The following is a 20,525-nucleotide window of genomic DNA, read 5'->3' as shown; positions in this document are numbered from 1 at the left end:
ATCCCTTCTAAACGATTTTATAAATTACGAGGTGATTTCAATTACAAGAGTTTTAGAATATTGTATCCTATCATGTTGGATATAATATTCGTATTCTTTTGGAACGAAAAAATCTCGGTATTAAACTCGAACTATTTTAATTTCAAAAGGGATCATATTTTTAAATACTTTCAAAATTTTAGCATTAAAGACAGAAAGTTATTCAATTTGGTGCCAATTTTTGGGCATTACGAGGATGCTAACTCTTCTTCGTACGTAACCGACTTCCGAACCCGTTTTCTTAATTTCGTAGACCAAAACAAATGATTTCAAACAAAAAGTGGTTTGAAAGCGGTTCAATTACACTTAAACTGATTTATGGCAACTCCCATTTTTTGTTTTTCAAAAAGTAAAACCCAATTTTTTTTAAGCTCCTTTTAAAATAGTTTCGACACATCTTATTTTTAATTATGTAATAGATATGCAAATCTTTAAGCAAATTGGACTTGGCAAAATCTTAACTTATTCACTGGAATTGAATATTACGGAAACATCTCATAAATAAAAATACCAGTACAATCTAGTGGTAATGATACAAGCTCAAACTACTTTATTTGTTTCCAAGATCATACGCTTCTTTATTAAAATAAAACAACAAGAGAGATTCATAGATGGATAAATAGACATGAACAATTGACTAATATCCATCTAATAAATAAACTGCAGTCCATAATTATATGTATAGATTTATGAATCAGAGTCAACTTTTGGGCAGGTAGGGTTGCAAGGATAAGGGCAGTCAAGCTTTTTGATGGGGCTCCGCTCATAATACCAGTCTCCAACAGCCTTGGCAATTTTCTGCATACATGTATTCGGTACAAAAATCACCAACCAACTCATAAGATTTTAAGAGAAGAAATATTTGAGAGTCTCTCTTACCATGTTACTCACTACCGGAGAACTATCGCTTGACCATTGTATCTGCTTTCCTACTTGACAGTGGGCATAGCACGAATCTATGAACATTCCTTTAGATGGAGAGTTGATCACCCCGGCTCTGTTCAGGGCACTTAAGAATTGCGTCCTGAAATCTGCATTAATCATCATTCACATAACCATTACTTTACTTCGTCCATTCTTTCATTAAGCAGATCAGGCAATGATACATATATACACATATATCTGTATAGGTTGAAGAAGCATTGTTACCTTGGATGATTTTGAGCTGCGTTTCTGTACACTTCTTCAAGTCAAGCTTGCAGCTTTTCCACTCCTTACTTTTGTCAGCAGCACTGGGAGCCAAAATGTTCTTAATCTGATCAAAGTGTAACATATAGAGATCATTATATTCAAAGATATTCTTCATATAATGAATTGTAATTGCAGAGAAGATAAAAGCAAATGCACAGTGATACTGTATTCAATCGGCTTGAGAACGGACCTGCCAGGAGTCATAAGCTGAATTTACGAAGAAGATTGGTGTTTGCATAGTCTGCACCACGTACTGTGGGAAGAAACACTGCAATTTTGCAGAGAATAAACTGGCAAGTTAATGAAGAAGACATGCACAAGAGTAATTAATTAGGAAGGGACTATGATTTGTCATACAAAAAATAGCCACACATACCAACTCTGGTCTGGCTCCCATTCTTGAAGTGCAAGACGCTGGCAAATTCTTAACGGATCCCTGCATAACACATGCTTCTTGTTAATGAACATGTTTAATGACAGATTATTCTTATGGAGCAGATCACAATCATATATATATTAAAAAAAGTCTTCAATAAAGTTCAAGTAAAGAATCGATAGAGACAATACGTGTAGTCTAGCCACTTTGCCATAGAATTCTTCTATGTGCTTCCCTCCCGAGACATCTTGCCTGCCAGATATAAATTAAGATTTATCCAATGTTAAATGAGAGAAAACCCAAACACACATATGTGTAATAAATAAGGTCAAGGTCTGTGAACTAACGCATGGAGGAAGAAGCCAGCATCTGAAATGCACTTTACTTTAGTAGAAGCGGGAAGGAGAGCTCGAAACCTGTCACAGTGCAATATCGAAGCCAATCCTCCAGCGGAACAGCCAGAAAGAATAGCCTATTTTTTTGTGTGTATATATATATACATATAAACAGATTCCAACAAAGTTATGAGCAAGTAGGGAAAAAGGTTACCGAAGGAATTACAAAATATTAAACACGCCAAACTACGTCTTACATTTTTAGCATTTCTCATTCCTTTTGCTAGTAGATCAGCAATGATAAATTCCCATATGCTGTTTCCTTTGAAAAAGAGATTATTAGCCTGATCACAGAACCATTATGTGTTAATTTATGTATATGTTTAATTTCTCGATAGTAAAAACAATTCAAGCAACTTACTCGATCAACAGCATCCCCGGTGAACGATGATCCATCGCAGTACCTAACCTTAATCCGGTTCCAATTGTAGAAATCTATATGTTAAGATAGAAAGTAACCGTTAATAGTGGAGCTAAAGCTGAGGCAGGGGGAAATATTGTGAAATTTCGAAGCTTAGCTACCTGGATTGGATTTTTGCTGGCCGCTCAAGAGTCCAGAGAAGCCAAATTGCTTCACCATTTGCTTTGATGACCCTAAATCGGTGTTCTTACGAGAGAGGCAAGTCGGCACATCTTCACACCATCCTCCACCCTTCATGCAAGCAAAACACATTCTCAACAACAATTACAAATATAATATAAGTAAAACACAGCACAAGCAAGGCAAAAGCCATTGGACTAACCTCCATGTGAACAATCCAATTATCAACTCCAGCGCCAGAGCCCTTGTCAAAATGGTAAGCTGGTGGACTCCCATCCAAACAAACTACACACCACCACCCAAACCAAAAAAAAGAAAAAAAAAAAAAGAGTGCGTTAAATATATGATATACATAAACATATAATAAAACATAGATAAGAAGAAAAACAAATCCCTACCAGCTCCTTTCGCTACGGCATCCTGCAGATAAGTAATCCCTACACTAGCGCCTTCAGATTTGAGTAGTATAACAGCAAGCACACAGACCAGTAGACTTAACCATTGGCGTAACATTCCACTAATCATTCTGCTCTGCAGTATTTATTAATTTAAAGTCAGTATGATTATAGAAAATAAAGAAATAAGCAAATTATAGTAAGACGTATAAAAATATTACTACTGCTACTGCTATGCTTACAAAGGCTTATATAAAACCCATGCACATGTCCAACATCATTATTCAACAAGAAATAAAGCTACCATTAACACCAAGCACCGCACATAATCAACTCGTGCTGCTAACGGTAACTTGGTGTCATAATTATCAGTAATTAATTCAGTAATTATCTAATTGGCTATCATCTACCCACAAATAATGATTAATATCACTATTTTTAATCCGTCACAATCAAACCAAAGAAGCATAAAGTGATTGGTATGTTTAGATGGGTGGTCATGGTAATATTCTGACAATAACACTTAGGTTAATTTGAAAATAAAAGAATATTATTACAGCACTGTCGGACAAACATAAAAACGATGAATGGTCAAAATATAAAATTCACACCGATTCTCAAATATAAGATAATCAAAGCAATATACTTTTATTACAGCCTAAAACAAATACCGGCAGACAAACATAAATATTAAAATAAATGCAATTAGCCAAGAATATAAATTTCACACCCATACCCATAACGACAACCCATAGGCCATATAGCAATATTATGTATCTTATTTAGGGAATAAAATAGATTAATTGTACTCAAAAGAGACAATGTAACTCACACATAATTTACTAATCCTAAATATTACTACATATAAATAAAGAGAGCAGTGAGAATAAAAGCAGGCCATAAAATAATCCTAACTGAGATCTTAAATCTCGTCAACTAAAATTACAATTATCGTGATTATCATTATCATTATTATTATTATTTTAATTAATACTATCCGACAAACGTCATGAACCTCCCAAAAATAAAGTATCCGACAAAGGTCACACATGGCAAGAAGATCGCATCATGTGTCTCATCTTACTCTCTTCTAAATTCAATAATCCATCCCTTAGGATGGGAGGAGAGCTAACAGCACCGCTCGTAAATCGCCGGAGCAGAAAGAACTGAAAACTACGAGTGGTTAAAAAACACAATCTCTTTTCACCAAAAAAAAAACACACACAATCTCTTCTTGTCTTCATCCTGAGATTACTTCATCAATAAAGTAAAAGAAAACGCTTTCCGAAGTAGGAAAGATAGTAATAACAGTAAATACAAAAAAGCTAAAAACTCAGGCAGAGGCTGAGGTAAGAAGACTTTGTTTATTTTTGTAGTTAAGATGAAAGCTTACCTTACGAGGAGGGAGAAAGGAGAAACGATATAATAGCTTACTACAACTAGTTTCTTCTTAGTACGAGTATAATGCTTTGTTTGGATCGGGTGAGACTTAGCCACCGCTGATCTCATTTCATTTGTAGTCCTCATTCGGTAACGCGTGCCAACTAAGCAGACAGAAGTCAATTCAAATCCACAGTTCAGTTGTCGGTGCGCTCCACTTTTTAGTTTTTCATTTTCTTTTTAAACATAAACCAAGGATTATTAACACCACTCATTACAGCTCAACCAGTACAAATTATCCTTTGTTTGCTTGCTTGGGCTTGCCCAAAAAATAATTTTTGATAACGACAAAATCATTTTAATATTTAATAAAACCACATTTTAATCTCACACTTTATTTACTGTAAAAAAGTATTTTAAAAAATAAATTTATTAATAAATAACTATTTATTTTTATTAATTATGGATATTATAAAATTTTCAAATAATTTATGATCTGTCAGGAATATTAAATTAATTCGAATTTGACTGGTGGCTTTAAATAAATGATTTTCAAAAATAATAAATATAAAATCGACATGTGAGATGCGACTAAACAGACAAATACTTTGAATGGAATAAGTTGAGTTAAAATCTTAAATCAACCCACAAGAACCACATACTAATAATTAATAACATTATTAATTAGCAAAGTGATTGCATAGAAAAAAAAATGTTTACATATAGTGTAAAAATATACTATAACTAAGACCCTGAATAAATTAATATATCAAAATATAAAACAAATATTTACAGTATTAAATCTTTTCCTTTTCCTTTTTCCTCAACACTTGTTATTTTTTTAAAGCTAGTGCCAGAACGTATGTTATTATAGACACGTGTCCTTATAAAATTATTACTTTTTAAGTCTTGAAATAAATTCATCAATTGCTTCCTATATAAGTATTGCCTTTTTCCCCTTGAAATAAAGTAAAAGAAAAAAAAAGGCTCAGATTTTCTTCCAAAAAAAAGGATACTTAAATGTTGAAAAATGAATTTTATTATTTCTTTTTTATATATACAGAAGAGAGTTAAATATGCAAAAACAAGCCAATCCTTCATAACATATTGGAGACAGAAGCAGCAAACAGGAATGCAAGACCACAATTGGTTGGCCTGGGCTGTCACACAGGAAATTTTAAAAATATGAATGCACCCGCATTAATTATCTAAGTGAAATCCATCGTAACCGTAGTAAATGCATGTCAACGACTACCATCAGTTAATGGCTAAATTCATGGTGCGACATATTCGACGGCTGTTGGGCTGGGAATGGCAGGTTACTATTTGTCATGTTGCTCCAGAGAAGAATAGCGTGGCGGATTATGTACTTGTCCCAGAGGGGTGCGTATGAGGAAACGTTGTTGCAGGAGCTTCCTCGTGAAGGGTGCTATTTAGTTTTGGTAAATGTTCCCAAAAAGAAAATTTTCTAGTTTTGAACTTTTGATAACTATTTCATCCTTTACTTTTACTTTTATTTAAATATTATTAATTATTAAAAAATAAAAATGTTGGTATAAGTTTTTTTTAAAATTAACATCCTTACAACACAATATCTATATCATGTCATTACAATGACTTGAAAATGTATTTTCTTTAAAAAATTAATTAATTGTATTAACTACTTCGAATAATAATATTATAAAAATAAAATTATTAAATTATAAAAAAATTAAATTATAGGAAGTGAATCCTAAATTTAAGTTTAAGCATAATAAAAACTAAAATTATATTTTGTCATTATTCAATTTTGAGAAAATATTTAGTACACTGTTGGTAGAAATTTCAGACTTTATAAGTAAGTTCAGGAGATTAACAAGTGTCCTATATGAATATAGTAAATTTAAAAAATCATATGATAAATTTTTAAAACTACTTATAAAATAAAATAAAAATTACTAATGTAACAAATACTATCCTTTAATTTTTAATATAAAGTCTGATCTTCTATTGATTCTTTTCTCTTTCTAGTTATAAAGCAAGGGATTGTAAAATAAGATTGTTCCTTTTCTTATATATTAATTTGAGATTGATTCGTTTCTCTTTCTAGTCATATAGCAAGCAAAATAAGGGTCCTTTGGATGTTGCCACACCTTTAGTATGGTAGAATGTTTTACTTTAAATGAATGGAAGTCTCTTTAGCTTTCAATGGAGATGCATTTGGATAGCACTCCACTTGAAATTCTCAACTTATTGCAACTCCTAATTCAACCGGAGGGGAGAATCTGCGGGGTTAAACTGACCCCGGTGAAAGGAAAAAAGTTCACTTTATCCATTTCATTAATATTTTATTTAATTTATAACTTCTTAACAATTTTTAGTATTTGTTGTATATTAATTAATTTTAATATAAATATTATTTTAATAATTTTTTTGTTAATCGGAGAATCGGCATATTTAGAAGAAGTTTTCGAAGTGGCGTCCTTTGAGACACCAAACCAGACCGTCAACAGCGGGAGGTATTGTTCTTGTGGCGGGGTTTTGTCTCTTGATCTCTGCGGAGAGCTGTGAACCAACCGAGGTGCCCCTTCATGAACCGTACATGGCTCTCCGTGAAGATTGAGGAACAAAACCCATCACGAGGACAAAATCTTCCATTATTGACGGTTTAGATCAGCATCTTAAAGGATAACACTTTGAAGACTTCTTCCAAAAGAATTGATTTCCTCCTCTAACACTTTTAATGATTATTATCTAAAAAAACTTTTTAATATAAATTTTATTTTGAAATCATTAATGATTATTATTTAAAGCTTAGGACAGTTGATCAAGAATTCAAACTCAGAATCTTTAATTTATTTTTAAAGACGGTGAAAGTAGTTTTTCTTATACTGAACACAGCTAAAATGATATTATATGCACTTTATGATATAATCGAATAAATTATTTTTTTTCGCTGATTTTTCGTGGCTGAAGATTTTGTATAATATACCTTTATAAGAAACTGCTCAATTAATTGTATATATAAACTTAAAGCATATAAGGAACTATTTGTATGATAAAAAATTAATATGACTAGAAAGAAAAGTTGCCGTACTCCATTCGTAATTTTGTAGAAACACATTTATATAGAGATCTGGAACTTACATTAGATATACCATTAAGAATATCTCACTGGTTGGAAGATACTGCATCAACATTGCATTATTATTATTGCTATTATGAATAGGAGAAAAGGTTATCCATGAATTCGGCATTCCATGTCAACAAAGACTTGAGCAATACAAGTCTTATCATTACATGACTGAATATTTTGACTTTCTGTTATAATTATTAATATTTTTATATAATACCTTTAATTATTTATAACTCTTATTTAATTTTTAAATATGAAGATAAATATTTTTAATATATTCGAATTCACGTCTTTTTGTCCTAATAACAATATTAATGTCAATCAAATTAAGATTTAATTTTAAATCAGATTTAACCTAAATATTGATTTCATTCAATCTAGGTGTAAATGATATTAGGTTATAATATATTATTTTTTTAGGTGAATGAGATATTATTTTACAGGAATAAATAAAAAAAATTCAAAAGACTAAGAAAAATGAGTGGAAGCTAACAATACTTATTAAACTCGGGTATTGATTTTTAAATAAAAATAATAAATAAATAAAATTTTGTAATTTTAAATTTTATTAAAATTTTAATTAAATTGATGTCATTTAATATTAACTCACATATACATCAATGAGAGATTTATACACGCATATATATATATTCTCTAACAAGATAAACCAAAGAAAATAGTGAGACATTGAACATTGGTTTTTCTTACTTTTATGGTTGAGAACCATATGCCTTTCTCTGCATGCATTTACACCGATATCGTTTCCTATGGATGATGAAAGTAAGATTCTCTACGCAAACATCTCTTTCCAAGAAATAACCCAAGGCAAGCTCTTTATAAATCCATGGCTTCCCCCAAGCCCTTATATCACCAAGAAAGTCTATAATTTCCACAACCACCAAGAGAGTCTTTTGTTCAATTCAATCAAAAGAAGTCAAGTACCCTGAGATTAATTATGCAATCATGGTTTGGTTCATCATCATCATCATCGGATAACAAGAAGAAATTAAAGGAGGTATTCGAGCAATATGGCAAAAAGTCAGGTGATGAAATCCGATTGGAGAAGAAGGAGCTCAAGGCAGCGTTCGAGCACCTGGGTGCTCTTATGCCCGGTTATAAAGCAGCATCTGCGCTGAAATACATTGATACAGATAAAAGTGGATACATAAAAGGCACTGAACTTGATGCTCTTGTTGAATATGCTTACAGTTCCGGCTATTACCGCTCAAATTCTTTATTTTAATTGCCCTTACTACATCAAATATTAATTTATGTGTGTTGTGTTCCTTTTGGTTCCTAAATAGTGATGTTTTTTTTTTTCCTTTTTAATTCTTATATGTATTTTCATGAAAGTACATGTTCTATTGTAGACATCTAAAAGGAAATTTATGTTTGTACAATAAAAGAGGATGTTGCACGATAAAAGGGATTATAAGTAGTTCTAATTCTAATACAACTTAACTTTCATATTATAATTGCCTAATGAGGAGCTAGCAACACCAAGCAAAGCTTCAAATTATTTAACTCCTTATCATAACTTGTTAGTTTCTCGTTGACTTTCCTAGAATTTATAAAATAAAAAACCCTTTTATTTATAGTTAGGTTTTTAATAAATTTGAGGTTTCATAATCTCTATAGTAAACAATCATAAAAAAAATTTTAAATGTAAAAGGGTAAAATGGTTTAAGTATTAAAAAGTATTGTAATTGGAATGAGACTGATTGGATCGAGAATTGGTCAGTATATTAGTTTAGATAAAAGGTTGAACCAACTTTGAATTAGTTGAATCATGTTAAAAAATTGATTGAATTGATGGTTAAACTAATTTGACCAATTTTTTTCTATTTCTTTTAATTTTTATGGTTTTTAATAATTTTTCAATTAAAATTGAACTAATTAGTTAAACCATTTGACCACTTCGATCACTAGTTCAATTTTAAAAACCTTGTAAAAAATCATAGTTTTGATATATTCAAATGGAGATAATTTGTCTATTGGGTGAAATTAAACACAAATGGAGCTATTTAGTAAATGGATGACTTTGCGGCAGCAGGGGAGTCATCAGGGACCGTGACATGAAGTGGGTGCGAAGTTTCTTTAGCAACTTGGGTTCGTGCCCTATGTTTGATGCAGAGTTATTAAGTGCTTTAAGCTTATAGCTACGTGTTTCCTAAGGTGATTCTAGAAGTAGATAATACTGCAGTGGTGGAGGGATTATGTTGCAAAGATTAGGTCAAGCCTAAATGCTCTAGTTAGAAGAAGAACAAACACCCTTCATTGGCACTGGGAGCTGAAGGTAGAGCATTTTATGTAACACCCCAAAATATGGCCTAAGAGTTTTAGGGGTATTTTAGGAATTTTAGCCTTAGAGTGTTCGAAATTTTGTGACATGGTTTATTGATAATGTTTCCAAATGTGGTTTTTAGAAAATCAAATCAAATTTTGAAATGAGTTTTAAATACCTTTAATTTTAGAAAAAAAAGATTGACTTGTAACAAGGGCAAATTTTAAAGCATTTATGTTGTAGTTAGACCAAAATTTAAAAACCAACTTAAAAACCCACTTCTCAGTTTTGTTTTCACAATAGGTTTTTCCCCAACACAAAGCTTTGTCGTCTCTTGTTCTTCCTTACTCTTCCAATTGATTTTTGATTCTCAAACTATATTACTTTGATTTCCATCATTCCTTAAATGTTAAACCTCCATAAATCTTCAAGAAAACATTCTAAAATACCATTAATTTCTTTATCTTCTTCACTTGTGGGTTTTCTGGATTTGCATAAAAAACTTGTTTATTCTTCCATCAAAAGTAACCATTCACTTTCTTATTATTTTTTAATGTTATTAGGCCTTTGAAACTAAATTTTTAACTGTTAAATCGCATATTTTAAATAAAAGTCAAGAATAGAGTTGTTAATGGTGAATTTCAGATTTTCAAATAAAAATGTGATTTCAAAGTGTTAATTAATAGGTTTTAATATGATTAAGAGGTTTCTAAACTTGTTTTGAAGTATCATTAAGGATTTTTCGATTTTAATGAATTTTCAAAAAAATAGCCATAAATATGTTGAAAAAGTCGATACTATGAACTGAGCATTTTAGTGTAGTTTAAATGTTGAGAATTAGTCATGGTGAATTAAAAGATGAACGAAATTGGTTTTAGGCAAAAAGATTGAGTATAGACCAAGATATTCGAATGTAAAGATTGTTATGTTAAAGGTTTCTATTATATGAGAACATAGCTTAGGCTTATGTTTTTGATTGCTTATGTTTTTGATTGCTTATGGTGAGTTCCTAGCTGATTTTTGAATATATTGTTGTGTGAATTGTTGTGTTGAAGTTCCTGATTTGCTAGGACCACCTACGAGCTAGGAAAGACTAGTTTGAGCTTTCAGCATTTCGGCTAAAGCATAGTGGTGAGTGTTTAGATTAACTACTTGTGGACACGATTCAATGTGTTATTTAGGAATTTAGTGCTAGCCTAAACCCTTATTCTAAATTTTGGATGTAAGCTTTCTTGTACCCATGTTTATCTTGTAACATATATGCTTACGTTATTGTGAAATTGTGAACCGAAATGAGATGATATATATGTTATATGTTTATGATTATTGTTGTGAAAGAGTATATGTGTAAGCATGTGATACATGCTAAGTAACAATGATAATATTGTGCAAATGATACAAATGTGCAGTGAAAGTAATCAGAAATTGGTAAGTAATATGTGTGTTTAAATACAAATATTTGGGCCTTATGATTCTTGAAACCGTTGGATATAGTTGGCATGTCATAGGATTGTGAGTACTCACTTATATGTTATATGATTTGGGCATTGAGGCCTTTGGACATGTTGGAGAGATAAGGGAATGTGAGCTAAGCTCCATTCAACGGAACATGTTTGGTGTGTTGGAAATTGTTAGCTTTATACTTCACTTTTGGGATATGTTTGACTATATAAGTCTATGTGGTGTGTTGGAGATCTGTGTATTCGATAAGTGGTGATAGTGCCCACTTTTACGTTTCATAGCTCAAGTGCCAATTTATCTATAAACATGTTTTTGAGTATTGAGAATATGCTTGAATGTTATGTAATTACATGAGTGTTGATATATATGCTTAAATGTTATGTGATTATATGAGTATTATGATATATGCTTAAATGTTATGTGATTATATGTGTAATGTGATATATGCTTAAAAGTGAAAATGATTACCATGTAAAAGAACTAGAAAATAATGCACAAGTATAATATGACACTAGTGTTGGAATTGTTGAGGTTGTGCTATATGGTTATTTCATTGATGCTTGATGAAATGTTTGTATAGTATTTGTTCTAGGCATTCACTGAGCTTGTTAAGCTCACCCACTCCCTTCTTAAACCATTGCAAATTAGTTTTGTGCCGGTATGAGCGGTGTGCTTCCGAGGGGTGATCTAGGCAAGTCCATTTCGCTTTTCGTAGGTGTTTATCGTTTATTCGAATATCTTTTGGGAATAAAGCAATGTGGTAGAGTTTTACTGATACTTTCCATGAAGTTTTGGATTCTTGCATAGATTATTTGTTCCTAATTTTATGAGATTCATTTCATATTACGTTGATTATTATTGGGACTAATTTTCAATGTTGAAACTATTGTTATGGTCATTTTGATGTTTATTTGATAATGTGATAGTAGCAGGATGAATTGGTACAAGTTAGGGTGATCTTTATGCTTATGTATGTTGTATTTCTCTGGTCTGAAGTAGGGATATTGATATTCGTGTTGAAAAAATGATACTTCTGTGATTTTACCTTATCACGAGTATCAATATTCGGGGTAAGATAATCGATACTTTAATAAAGGTACCAATAAATTCTGGGGTTTAATTTTTAGAAGAGAAACAAAATGTTGTTTTGGTATCGATACCATATAAGAGAAATGTCGATACCTGTGTGACTTGTTTTGGAATTTCGCTAAGTTGCTCTAATGCATGCTTAATAAAGGTGCAGATTTGGGACTGCATTTAAGTCTAGGATCTCATATTCAACAGTCTACCGAATGGGATTTTAAGAATGCTACATGAAGATATAAGTTAGTATGAGTATAAAGGGTGATATATTGTGATTCTATTCTTCTTATTCCCATAAATCAAAATAAATAAATAAAGATAAAATGTATAATTGATTTAAGTTTATATAAGTTTAAAAAGCTTTTTTTTCACACTTTAAGTAGCTCAACCTTCCTCTCTTCTAATCCACAGTAGCTCGTACAATTTACAATTATAGAAACTCATTTTACATAAGAGGGAGTAGGATGAAAAGAGGAATATAAGAGAAAAATAGAAATGCATGGCACGTAAGCAGTATTTATAAAATTACAACCTTTGTAAATTATAAATTAAATGGGCTACCGAGCTATAACCATACATTTCAAACATTGTACATATCAACCATAGCAAACAATATATGATATGTATTTATTCAATTGATTATTAATGTGAATTACAAAATTGTCCCTACAATTAATGTTGTCTACGCAAAAGGGTCAAGAGGCGGAGCCCCTTGCGGCAATGTTATTGGCCTTTCAACGGCAAACCCAGTGGAAGAGCCAGGATATTAATCTTGGGGGCTAAAATTAGACGTGCTACATAACAATTGATTTAAACGTATAAAACAATCTATTCAAAAGTAGAGCATTCCAACATAACAATAGATTTAAACATATAAATAATCGATTCAAAAGAAGTAGTATTCCAACATAAAAATCGATTTAAACATATAAAAAATCGATTCAAAAGAAGAAAAATCAGAATTCCACCATAAAAATTGATTTAAAAGAAGTAGTATTTCAACATAATAATTGATTAAACATAAAACAACTTATCCAAAAGAAGCAATATTTTTGGAAAATCGTAAAAATCTTAAACCTTGTGGGGGGCTACTTATATTTTTGAGAAGGCCATAGTATATCTACAAAAGGTAAAATTGTAAAAATTTTAAACCTTGAAGGAGCCATGACCCCTTTAGGCCTCTATTAGGCTCCGCCATTGATTTTTTTTTTGTTACCAAAAAAAATTGTAATTTTGAACTTTTGATAACTATTTCATCTTTTACTTTTAGTTAAATATTATTAATTGTTAAAAAATAAAAATGTTGGTATAAGTTTTTTTTAAATTAACATCCTTACAACACAAAAAAAATCATGTCATTATAATGACTTGAAAATGTATTTTCTTTAAAAAAAAATTAGTTAATTGCTTCAAGTAATAAATTATAAAAATAAATTTATCAAATATAAAAAAATTAAAGTATGAGCATAATAAAAACTAGATCTATAATTTGTCGTTATTTAATTTTGAGAAAATATTTGGTACATTATTGGTGGAAATTTTAGACTTTATAAGCAGAGTTAAGAGATTGACAAGTGTACTATATGAATATAGTAAAATATTAAAAAAATATTTTTAAAAAATCATATGACAATTTTTTTAAAACTACCTATAGAATAAAAAATAAATTATTAATGTACAAAAGACTATCCTTTAATTTTTAATATAAAGTCTCATCTTCCATTGATTCTTTCTCTTTATAGTTATAAAGCGAGGGATGGTAAAGTAATATTGTTCCTTTTCTTGTATATTAATTTGGGATTGATTCGTTTCTCTTTCTAGTCATATAGCAAGCAAAGAAAGGGTCCTTTGGATGCTGCCACACCTTTAGTATGGTAGAATCTTTTACTTTAAATGAATGGAAGTCTATTTGGCTTTCAATGGAGATGCATTTGGATAACACTCCACTTGCAATTCTCAACTTACAGCAACTCCTAATTCAACAGGAGAGAAGAATCTGCGGGGAAGTAAACTGAAGTTGACTTTATCCATTTCATTAATATTTTATTTAATTTATAACTTCTTAAATTTTTTTAGTATTTATTTTATATTAATTGAATTTTAATAGAAAACTATTTTAATAAATTTTTTTGTTGATCGGAGAATCGGCTTATTTAGAATAATTTTTTAAGTGTCGTCTTTTGGGATATCAATTCGGACTGTCAATAGTAGAAGGTATTGTTATTACGGTAGGATTTTGTCTTCTAATCTCTGTGGAGGGTTGTAAACCAACCGAGGTGCCCCCGTGAACCGTACACGGCTCTCCGTAAAGACTAGAGAACAAAACCCATCACAAGGACAATATCTTCCATTGTTGACAATCTAGATCAACGTCTCAAAAGTAATTTTAATGATTATTATCCAACAAAAATATGTTTTTAATATAAATTTTATTTTGACATCGGTAATGATTATTATTTAGCATAAATGTAATTTTAATATATTTTAATTATTATTTAATATATCTTAAATTTATAATTCATTTATCGATATAAATATAGTTTTAATAAGTTTCAATTATTTATAATATTTGAATACATATTTTAATCTAATATCTTTAATCATCATTTTAAATTTTATCTCATTGTTACTATTATATTATACGTTGGTAATGGCAGTAGGAATGATCGTAAAGCAATAAGAAAAAAAATAAGAATACACAAATTTTACATGGAAAACTTTTTTGCGGAAAAACCACGGGCAGAGGATGAAAATTTTCACTAATGTTGAAAAACAATAATATAAGAGGTTTTCGGCTATGCGTAATTTTTTTATGGGTTAAAAACCTATTTTTTTAATCAACGTCTAATAGAAGAAGTATAGTCCTATACGGATTCAACTTATGTATAGTTTTTAAGGTTTTTTTAGCCCATCATATATATAATAAGGGTAATTACATGTTATTATTTACTATCATGATAGGTTAGCTCAAATTAAAAGCGATCTAATTTGGTTAAAATTTTATTGAGTTTTAATTATTAAATAAAGTATAATTCAAATATGTGTAGATACTCTAGTAATTGAGTTCTAATCAAATTCTAATTAATGATGGGCTAATTAGGAATTAGAACTAATATGCCAAGGTTATAAATATTAGGGTTATAGTCCCCAAATTACACACAAGATATATTTTCTAATATCCATCCTTAGGAAAGAGCAAATATTCTCTAAATTTCTTGTGTGCTAATTTAGAAGATCAAATCCCCAATATCTGGAAAAACTTCAAGGAATTTATGGATTCAGGTACACTTCTGCATCTAGTTTTATTCTTGATGATTTGACATAATAGATCCTAATTTACAAGTCTAATTTTATTTTAGATTTATTTTACAATTCTAACAAGTGGTATCAGAGCCATATTATGTTGAATAATTAAGAATGAATTGATTTTCTATTATTTTGGATTGATTCATTTTTTAGATTTTATAGATACTATATTTCAATTATATATAGTGTTGAATCTTTAAAATTCTAGATAACTTAATTATGATTCAATCTTTTTAGGGTTATTTTTAATTTGATTTTTATTCAATGTTGAATTTTTGGATTAAAATGAGTTTATCATGGCTTTTCACTTTCGGTCAGAAAACATAAACTATATAGATGTTGGTTTTAAAGGGAAAATCTGTTAAAAAAAGTTTTGAATCTAAAAGGAATCAGGGTAAGTTTTAATAGAATTGAACCCTAACAATTGAATTTAAAATATGAATACATTATTGATGTTTCAGCAGTATTACTTTGGTGTTTTTTTTTAATGCGATCCGTGTGTATATATATAAAGGCTTTACTTGTGTTATATATTCATTGTAATAAAATAAATGAGAATCAAATTTGGTTTTGAAGTACATTGAATGCAGGCTTTTTTTTTCTTTAGTCGAATATTATATATTTTAAAAAAATCGCAGGCATGTATATTTTGAGTATTTATACAACTTCAGTTATTATTTGTTGATTCTCTAGATTCAATTATGCTTCAATCTTCTTTCATTGTTAATCGATAATGAGAAATTAAGTGAACTTATTATTCTAGAATTTTCAAAACTAAGAATATGTGCATTCTTAATTTCATGAAAGTTGGTTTGACTGTTATTCTTTAACTGCAATAATATGTGTTCAACTATTAGAATTAATTTTTTAATTTTGATTATCTATGGTAATATCTTTGAAATCTATGTTTCGAGTATTAGGAATAATAGATTTGAGTTTTGTTATATTGTTATATGGTGGCTATGAGTTTTCATAAGTAGTTGCACACATGAAGGCTTTTATACAATTTGAGATTCTTTTTATATTTGGTACTTATGGTTTTTTTTAAGTATTTGTGTATATAAAGAAGTTTTATGATGATGTCTTTAGTCATGAATATAAATTTGAGTTTACATTAAATATGTAAGGCAAGCCAGTATTATTTTTCTATTATTATAATTGTGTATATATAATATATGCATATCAATGATTTTGAGGATTAATGCATGATTATAGTTTGTGTGAATATGTGTTTATAACCATTATTCAATAAGATATCTTTTATAGTTTAATTGGTGAAATTAAGTTTTGATGGATATCATTGAAGTTGTTAATTTTTTTATGGTTATATATTCAATTTTATGGGTGCTTTGGTGCAAATTCATGTCAACTATATACAAATTTAAATAATTTGGTTTTAAGTTTGGTTTTATAATCCTAGGTTTTGGCATCTTATGGATCCAAATATTTGGTTAAATTATGATGATATGGTTTATTGTATGAATTATGAGATATGGCAACTATTGTGATTTTGTTTTTGAGATTTATTGGCTTGAAAATATTTTTCAAGTATTCATGTGAATATCTGTTTAATAATAAATACAACTTTGGATTTATATGGTAAATTCAAGGTAAGTTTTTCCATTTGATTATGAATACATGTATATGCGTGAATTACTTTGGTGTTTTTGTCCATGCCAAAATTATAAATATATGTTCTTGTTAATTATTTGGTTTTGAACCACTACATTATTTCTGTTTGATTTTTATATATATGATTTTGGAACAAAAAAAAAGAGTCAAAGATCATGGTTTTCGGTTTTTTATTACATTATAAAGACAACCTTATTTTGGATTATTTCGGAGTCTATAAAGCAATAAAAAAATAGTTTTGACATTTGACTATTGGGTAAATTTTAAATTTGAATATTGGTATGTTTATATATATATTTTTTAAAATAACTTAATTGAAGCAATAAGTTACCAAAATAATTTTTTTTTATAAATTTTTTTGTTTTAAAATATAAAAGGTTGTGTACATGTAACTTAAGTTATATTAATATTGATCGGCCCAAATGAAAGGTTAATAATATTACATGTGCAACTATGGTAATAAACATGTGACAATTATTCGGTTTTACATGTGAGCAATAAATTGACCCAAAGGAAGATTTATGGTTCGACATGTTCTTATTGTCAATGTTTGATTACACTAATATATCACTTACAAGTTAATATTTTGTCCAAAGATAAAATATTAATGGAGTGTCCGATATCTTGAGATGAGGTTTAACTTTATCCAAATTATTTTGGTTTAAATTTGAAGTCTTATGTGAGGTTGTTTACGATTTATGATTTATTCAACTATTATTATATTTGCCAACATCATTGTATGTTGTTTTGGGATAAATATATATACATATATATTATTATTTTTAATTTGATTGAAAGATGAAATTAAGAGAAATATTTTGAAATAAATAAATTCAGATTTTGGCTTTAGGTTTTAATTAAAGATGTCTAATATTTTAAATAGATTAGTTGAAACAAAATGCCGCCAAAGTGATCTCTTTTTTATAGATTAGTTTATTTAAAATATCAAGATAAGTATATATTTTTGTGATTCATGCATTTATTAATTGACCTAAAGGTAAATTAATATTTGGCAGAATTTCAACGACATCTGTGGTGATAAATGTGTGACAATTATAAGGTATTTTATGTGAGTAATATGTTAGTCCAAAGATTAATTCATTATTTGACATAAGTTATTGTCAATGTTTGATTACTATAATAAGAGTATCGTTTACTATTAATATTACTGTCCAAAGACTTGATATTAATGTTGTGTTTGGTATCTTGAGATGGGATTAGCCATTATCCTGAATTTATTATTTACTTATGAATATTGATGTGAGCTTATTTTTATTTATTTTTTGTTCTATATTCAGCTAATTCATCTTCTTCTGTCACAATATCTGCTAATATAAATTCTTTACCCATACTTAATAGGACTAATTTCAATGAATGGAAAAGACACTTATAGTGCTTGGTTGTATGAACATAGACATTGCACTAAGGGAAGAACAACCCGCACCTCTCACTACGGAAAACACTCCTTATGTTAAAAAGGATTTTGAGAGGTGTGATCATTCAAACTGCATGAGTCTAATGATCATGAAGCACAACATTTCAGAAGCTTTTAGGGGCACAGAATCTGAAAAGATTACTCAGGCCAAGGTTTCCTTGACGAAATTGAGAAACGTTTTTCTAAAAACGATAAGATTGAAATGACATCATTTCTGACTTCTTTGATGTCTATAAAGTATAAGGGTGAAGGAAATTTTGAGTGATCTAAGGGCTATGAGTTTTATAATCACACAATTACGAACATTTTTTAGAGGAGAATTGCAACATTCTTTTAGGATGTTGAGTTTGGAAGGAGAAATAAGGTTAAATACATTGCTTTTAAGGAGGACTTGAATTCTAACTCAATTCCTACTATCACTTTTGATAGTGTTTAGGTTCTCATACCTATAATTGATTAAGAAGTGAATCTAGAACTTCAATAAGACAATGTTGAACAACTACCTATTCAAGATGAGGTAATTGTTCCAGAAAAATAAACTCAACAACCTTAAGAACAAATGACATTAAAAAGGTCCACTAGAGAAAGGGTTATAATAGTTTTAGTGGAATATTTTGACCTTAAGCTGCATTAGATGAATATTAAGTTAATGGTTTCTCAATGGTAACATTGATCTTACATTTATATGGTGTAACTAGAAAACTTTGTGTTTGGTGATGCAAAGTTAATGATTTGCAAATTAAAAAACTTCATATATGAGTTTAAGCATACTTCTCGTCAATAGTATTACAAATTTTACCAAATGATTATCTCATTCAGTTTAGAAATGAATTTTTTCAATAATTGTATATACCATAAGTTTAGTGGGAGTAAGGTTCTATATTTGGTTTTATATGTTAATAACATACTGCTTGTCAATAATTAGTATAATCTCAATCAATTCCCTAAGAATGATTTTGAGATTTAAAAATGCATATGATTTTTTACATTTTAGCAGTGGTGGGAAGTCTAATGTACACTATTGGATGTTAGGAAAATATTTTAAACAACCTTAGTTTGGACCATTGAATAGCATCCAAGAGGATAATGTATTTTTAGAGAAAAAAAGATTACATGCCCACATATCGGAGGTCTAATCAGTTAGATATCATCAAGTATATTGACTCCTATTTTCATGGAATATGGATACAAGATTTTGTCACTAAGGTACAAATTGTGAAAACAAATTGTAGTCCTTTATTCCAATAGCAACAGGAGCACATTAAAGTCAAAACACGTAGACTTTAAGTTCTTGGCTGTTATAGTAAAAGTTTAGAGTGGTTAGGTACCTATAAAGCATATTAGGACAAACTCCATGATTGCGGATTCACTTACTAAGGAGCTACACCTAAGGTTTTATAGGAGCACATTGTTCATATGAGTGTAGTGTCATATAAAGGATATTTGGTTTTAGTGGGAGTTTATATTTTTAAATGCTTTTATGTTATAAACATATTTTTAGTTATTTCAGTTTAAAGATATTAAGTTTATTTTCTGCTAAAATAAAGTTTATTTGGTTTATTCACACTCTGATTTTGGTAAGGTTTGATCTCACTAAGGTTTAAGAGGACCAGTTGGAAATAGACATGTTTAGATCATATTGCATGTAATTTCCATGCTACACATCCATACTTAATCGATGTCATTTTTTTTGTGTTAATCTAAGTGATCAGGGATGGACTTAGTTACGATATATGTAACGAAAGTCGCCTTGGTTCTATGTTAACATGATTAATGGACGATATTGTTTAGAATACATTTTGGATATGATAATAAAATGTTTGAGATCATAAGGTTATATAATAACATGTAATTATAGAATAATTAGTATATATGTGGTCCATGTGAGAGAT

The 20,525-nt window shown here is 29.5% G+C and overlaps 1 protein-coding gene across 3 annotated transcripts; it reads right to left on the bottom strand.

The window, feature by feature from the left end:
- Nucleotides 1-485: 485 nt before the first annotated feature.
- LOC107930098 (pectin acetylesterase 7) lies at nt 486-4,543 on the bottom strand. 3 transcript variants are annotated; one of them, XM_016861660.2, is made up of 13 exons: nt 4,331-4,543; nt 2,941-3,068; nt 2,745-2,827; nt 2,524-2,653; nt 2,363-2,436; nt 2,199-2,285; nt 1,954-2,078; nt 1,798-1,858; nt 1,607-1,666; nt 1,421-1,498; nt 1,189-1,294; nt 919-1,070; nt 486-837 (listed from the first exon to the last, which is right to left on the bottom strand). In XM_016861660.2, the coding sequence occupies exons 1-13, from the start codon at nt 4,462-4,464 to the stop codon at nt 727-729; spliced, it is 1,329 nt and encodes a 442-aa protein (XP_016717149.1). In that variant the 5' UTR covers nt 4,465-4,543; the 3' UTR covers nt 486-726. The 3 variants fall into 3 exon arrangements, with proteins under 3 accessions (XP_016717149.1, XP_016717150.1, XP_016717151.1); XM_016861661.2 differs by having other exon boundaries at nt 2,941-3,073; nt 4,331-4,467; XM_016861662.2 differs by having other exon boundaries at nt 2,941-3,073; nt 4,022-4,333.
- Nucleotides 4,544-20,525: the final 15,982 nt, after the last annotated feature.

Source organism: Gossypium hirsutum, chromosome A08, assembly GCF_007990345.1.
Source record: "Gossypium hirsutum isolate 1008001.06 chromosome A08, Gossypium_hirsutum_v2.1, whole genome shotgun sequence".
Classification (NCBI taxonomy): domain Eukaryota; kingdom Viridiplantae; phylum Streptophyta; class Magnoliopsida; order Malvales; family Malvaceae; genus Gossypium; species Gossypium hirsutum.
The sequence above is the reverse complement of the archived record's forward strand: the minus strand, read 5'-3'. Positions and strand labels throughout refer to the sequence as shown.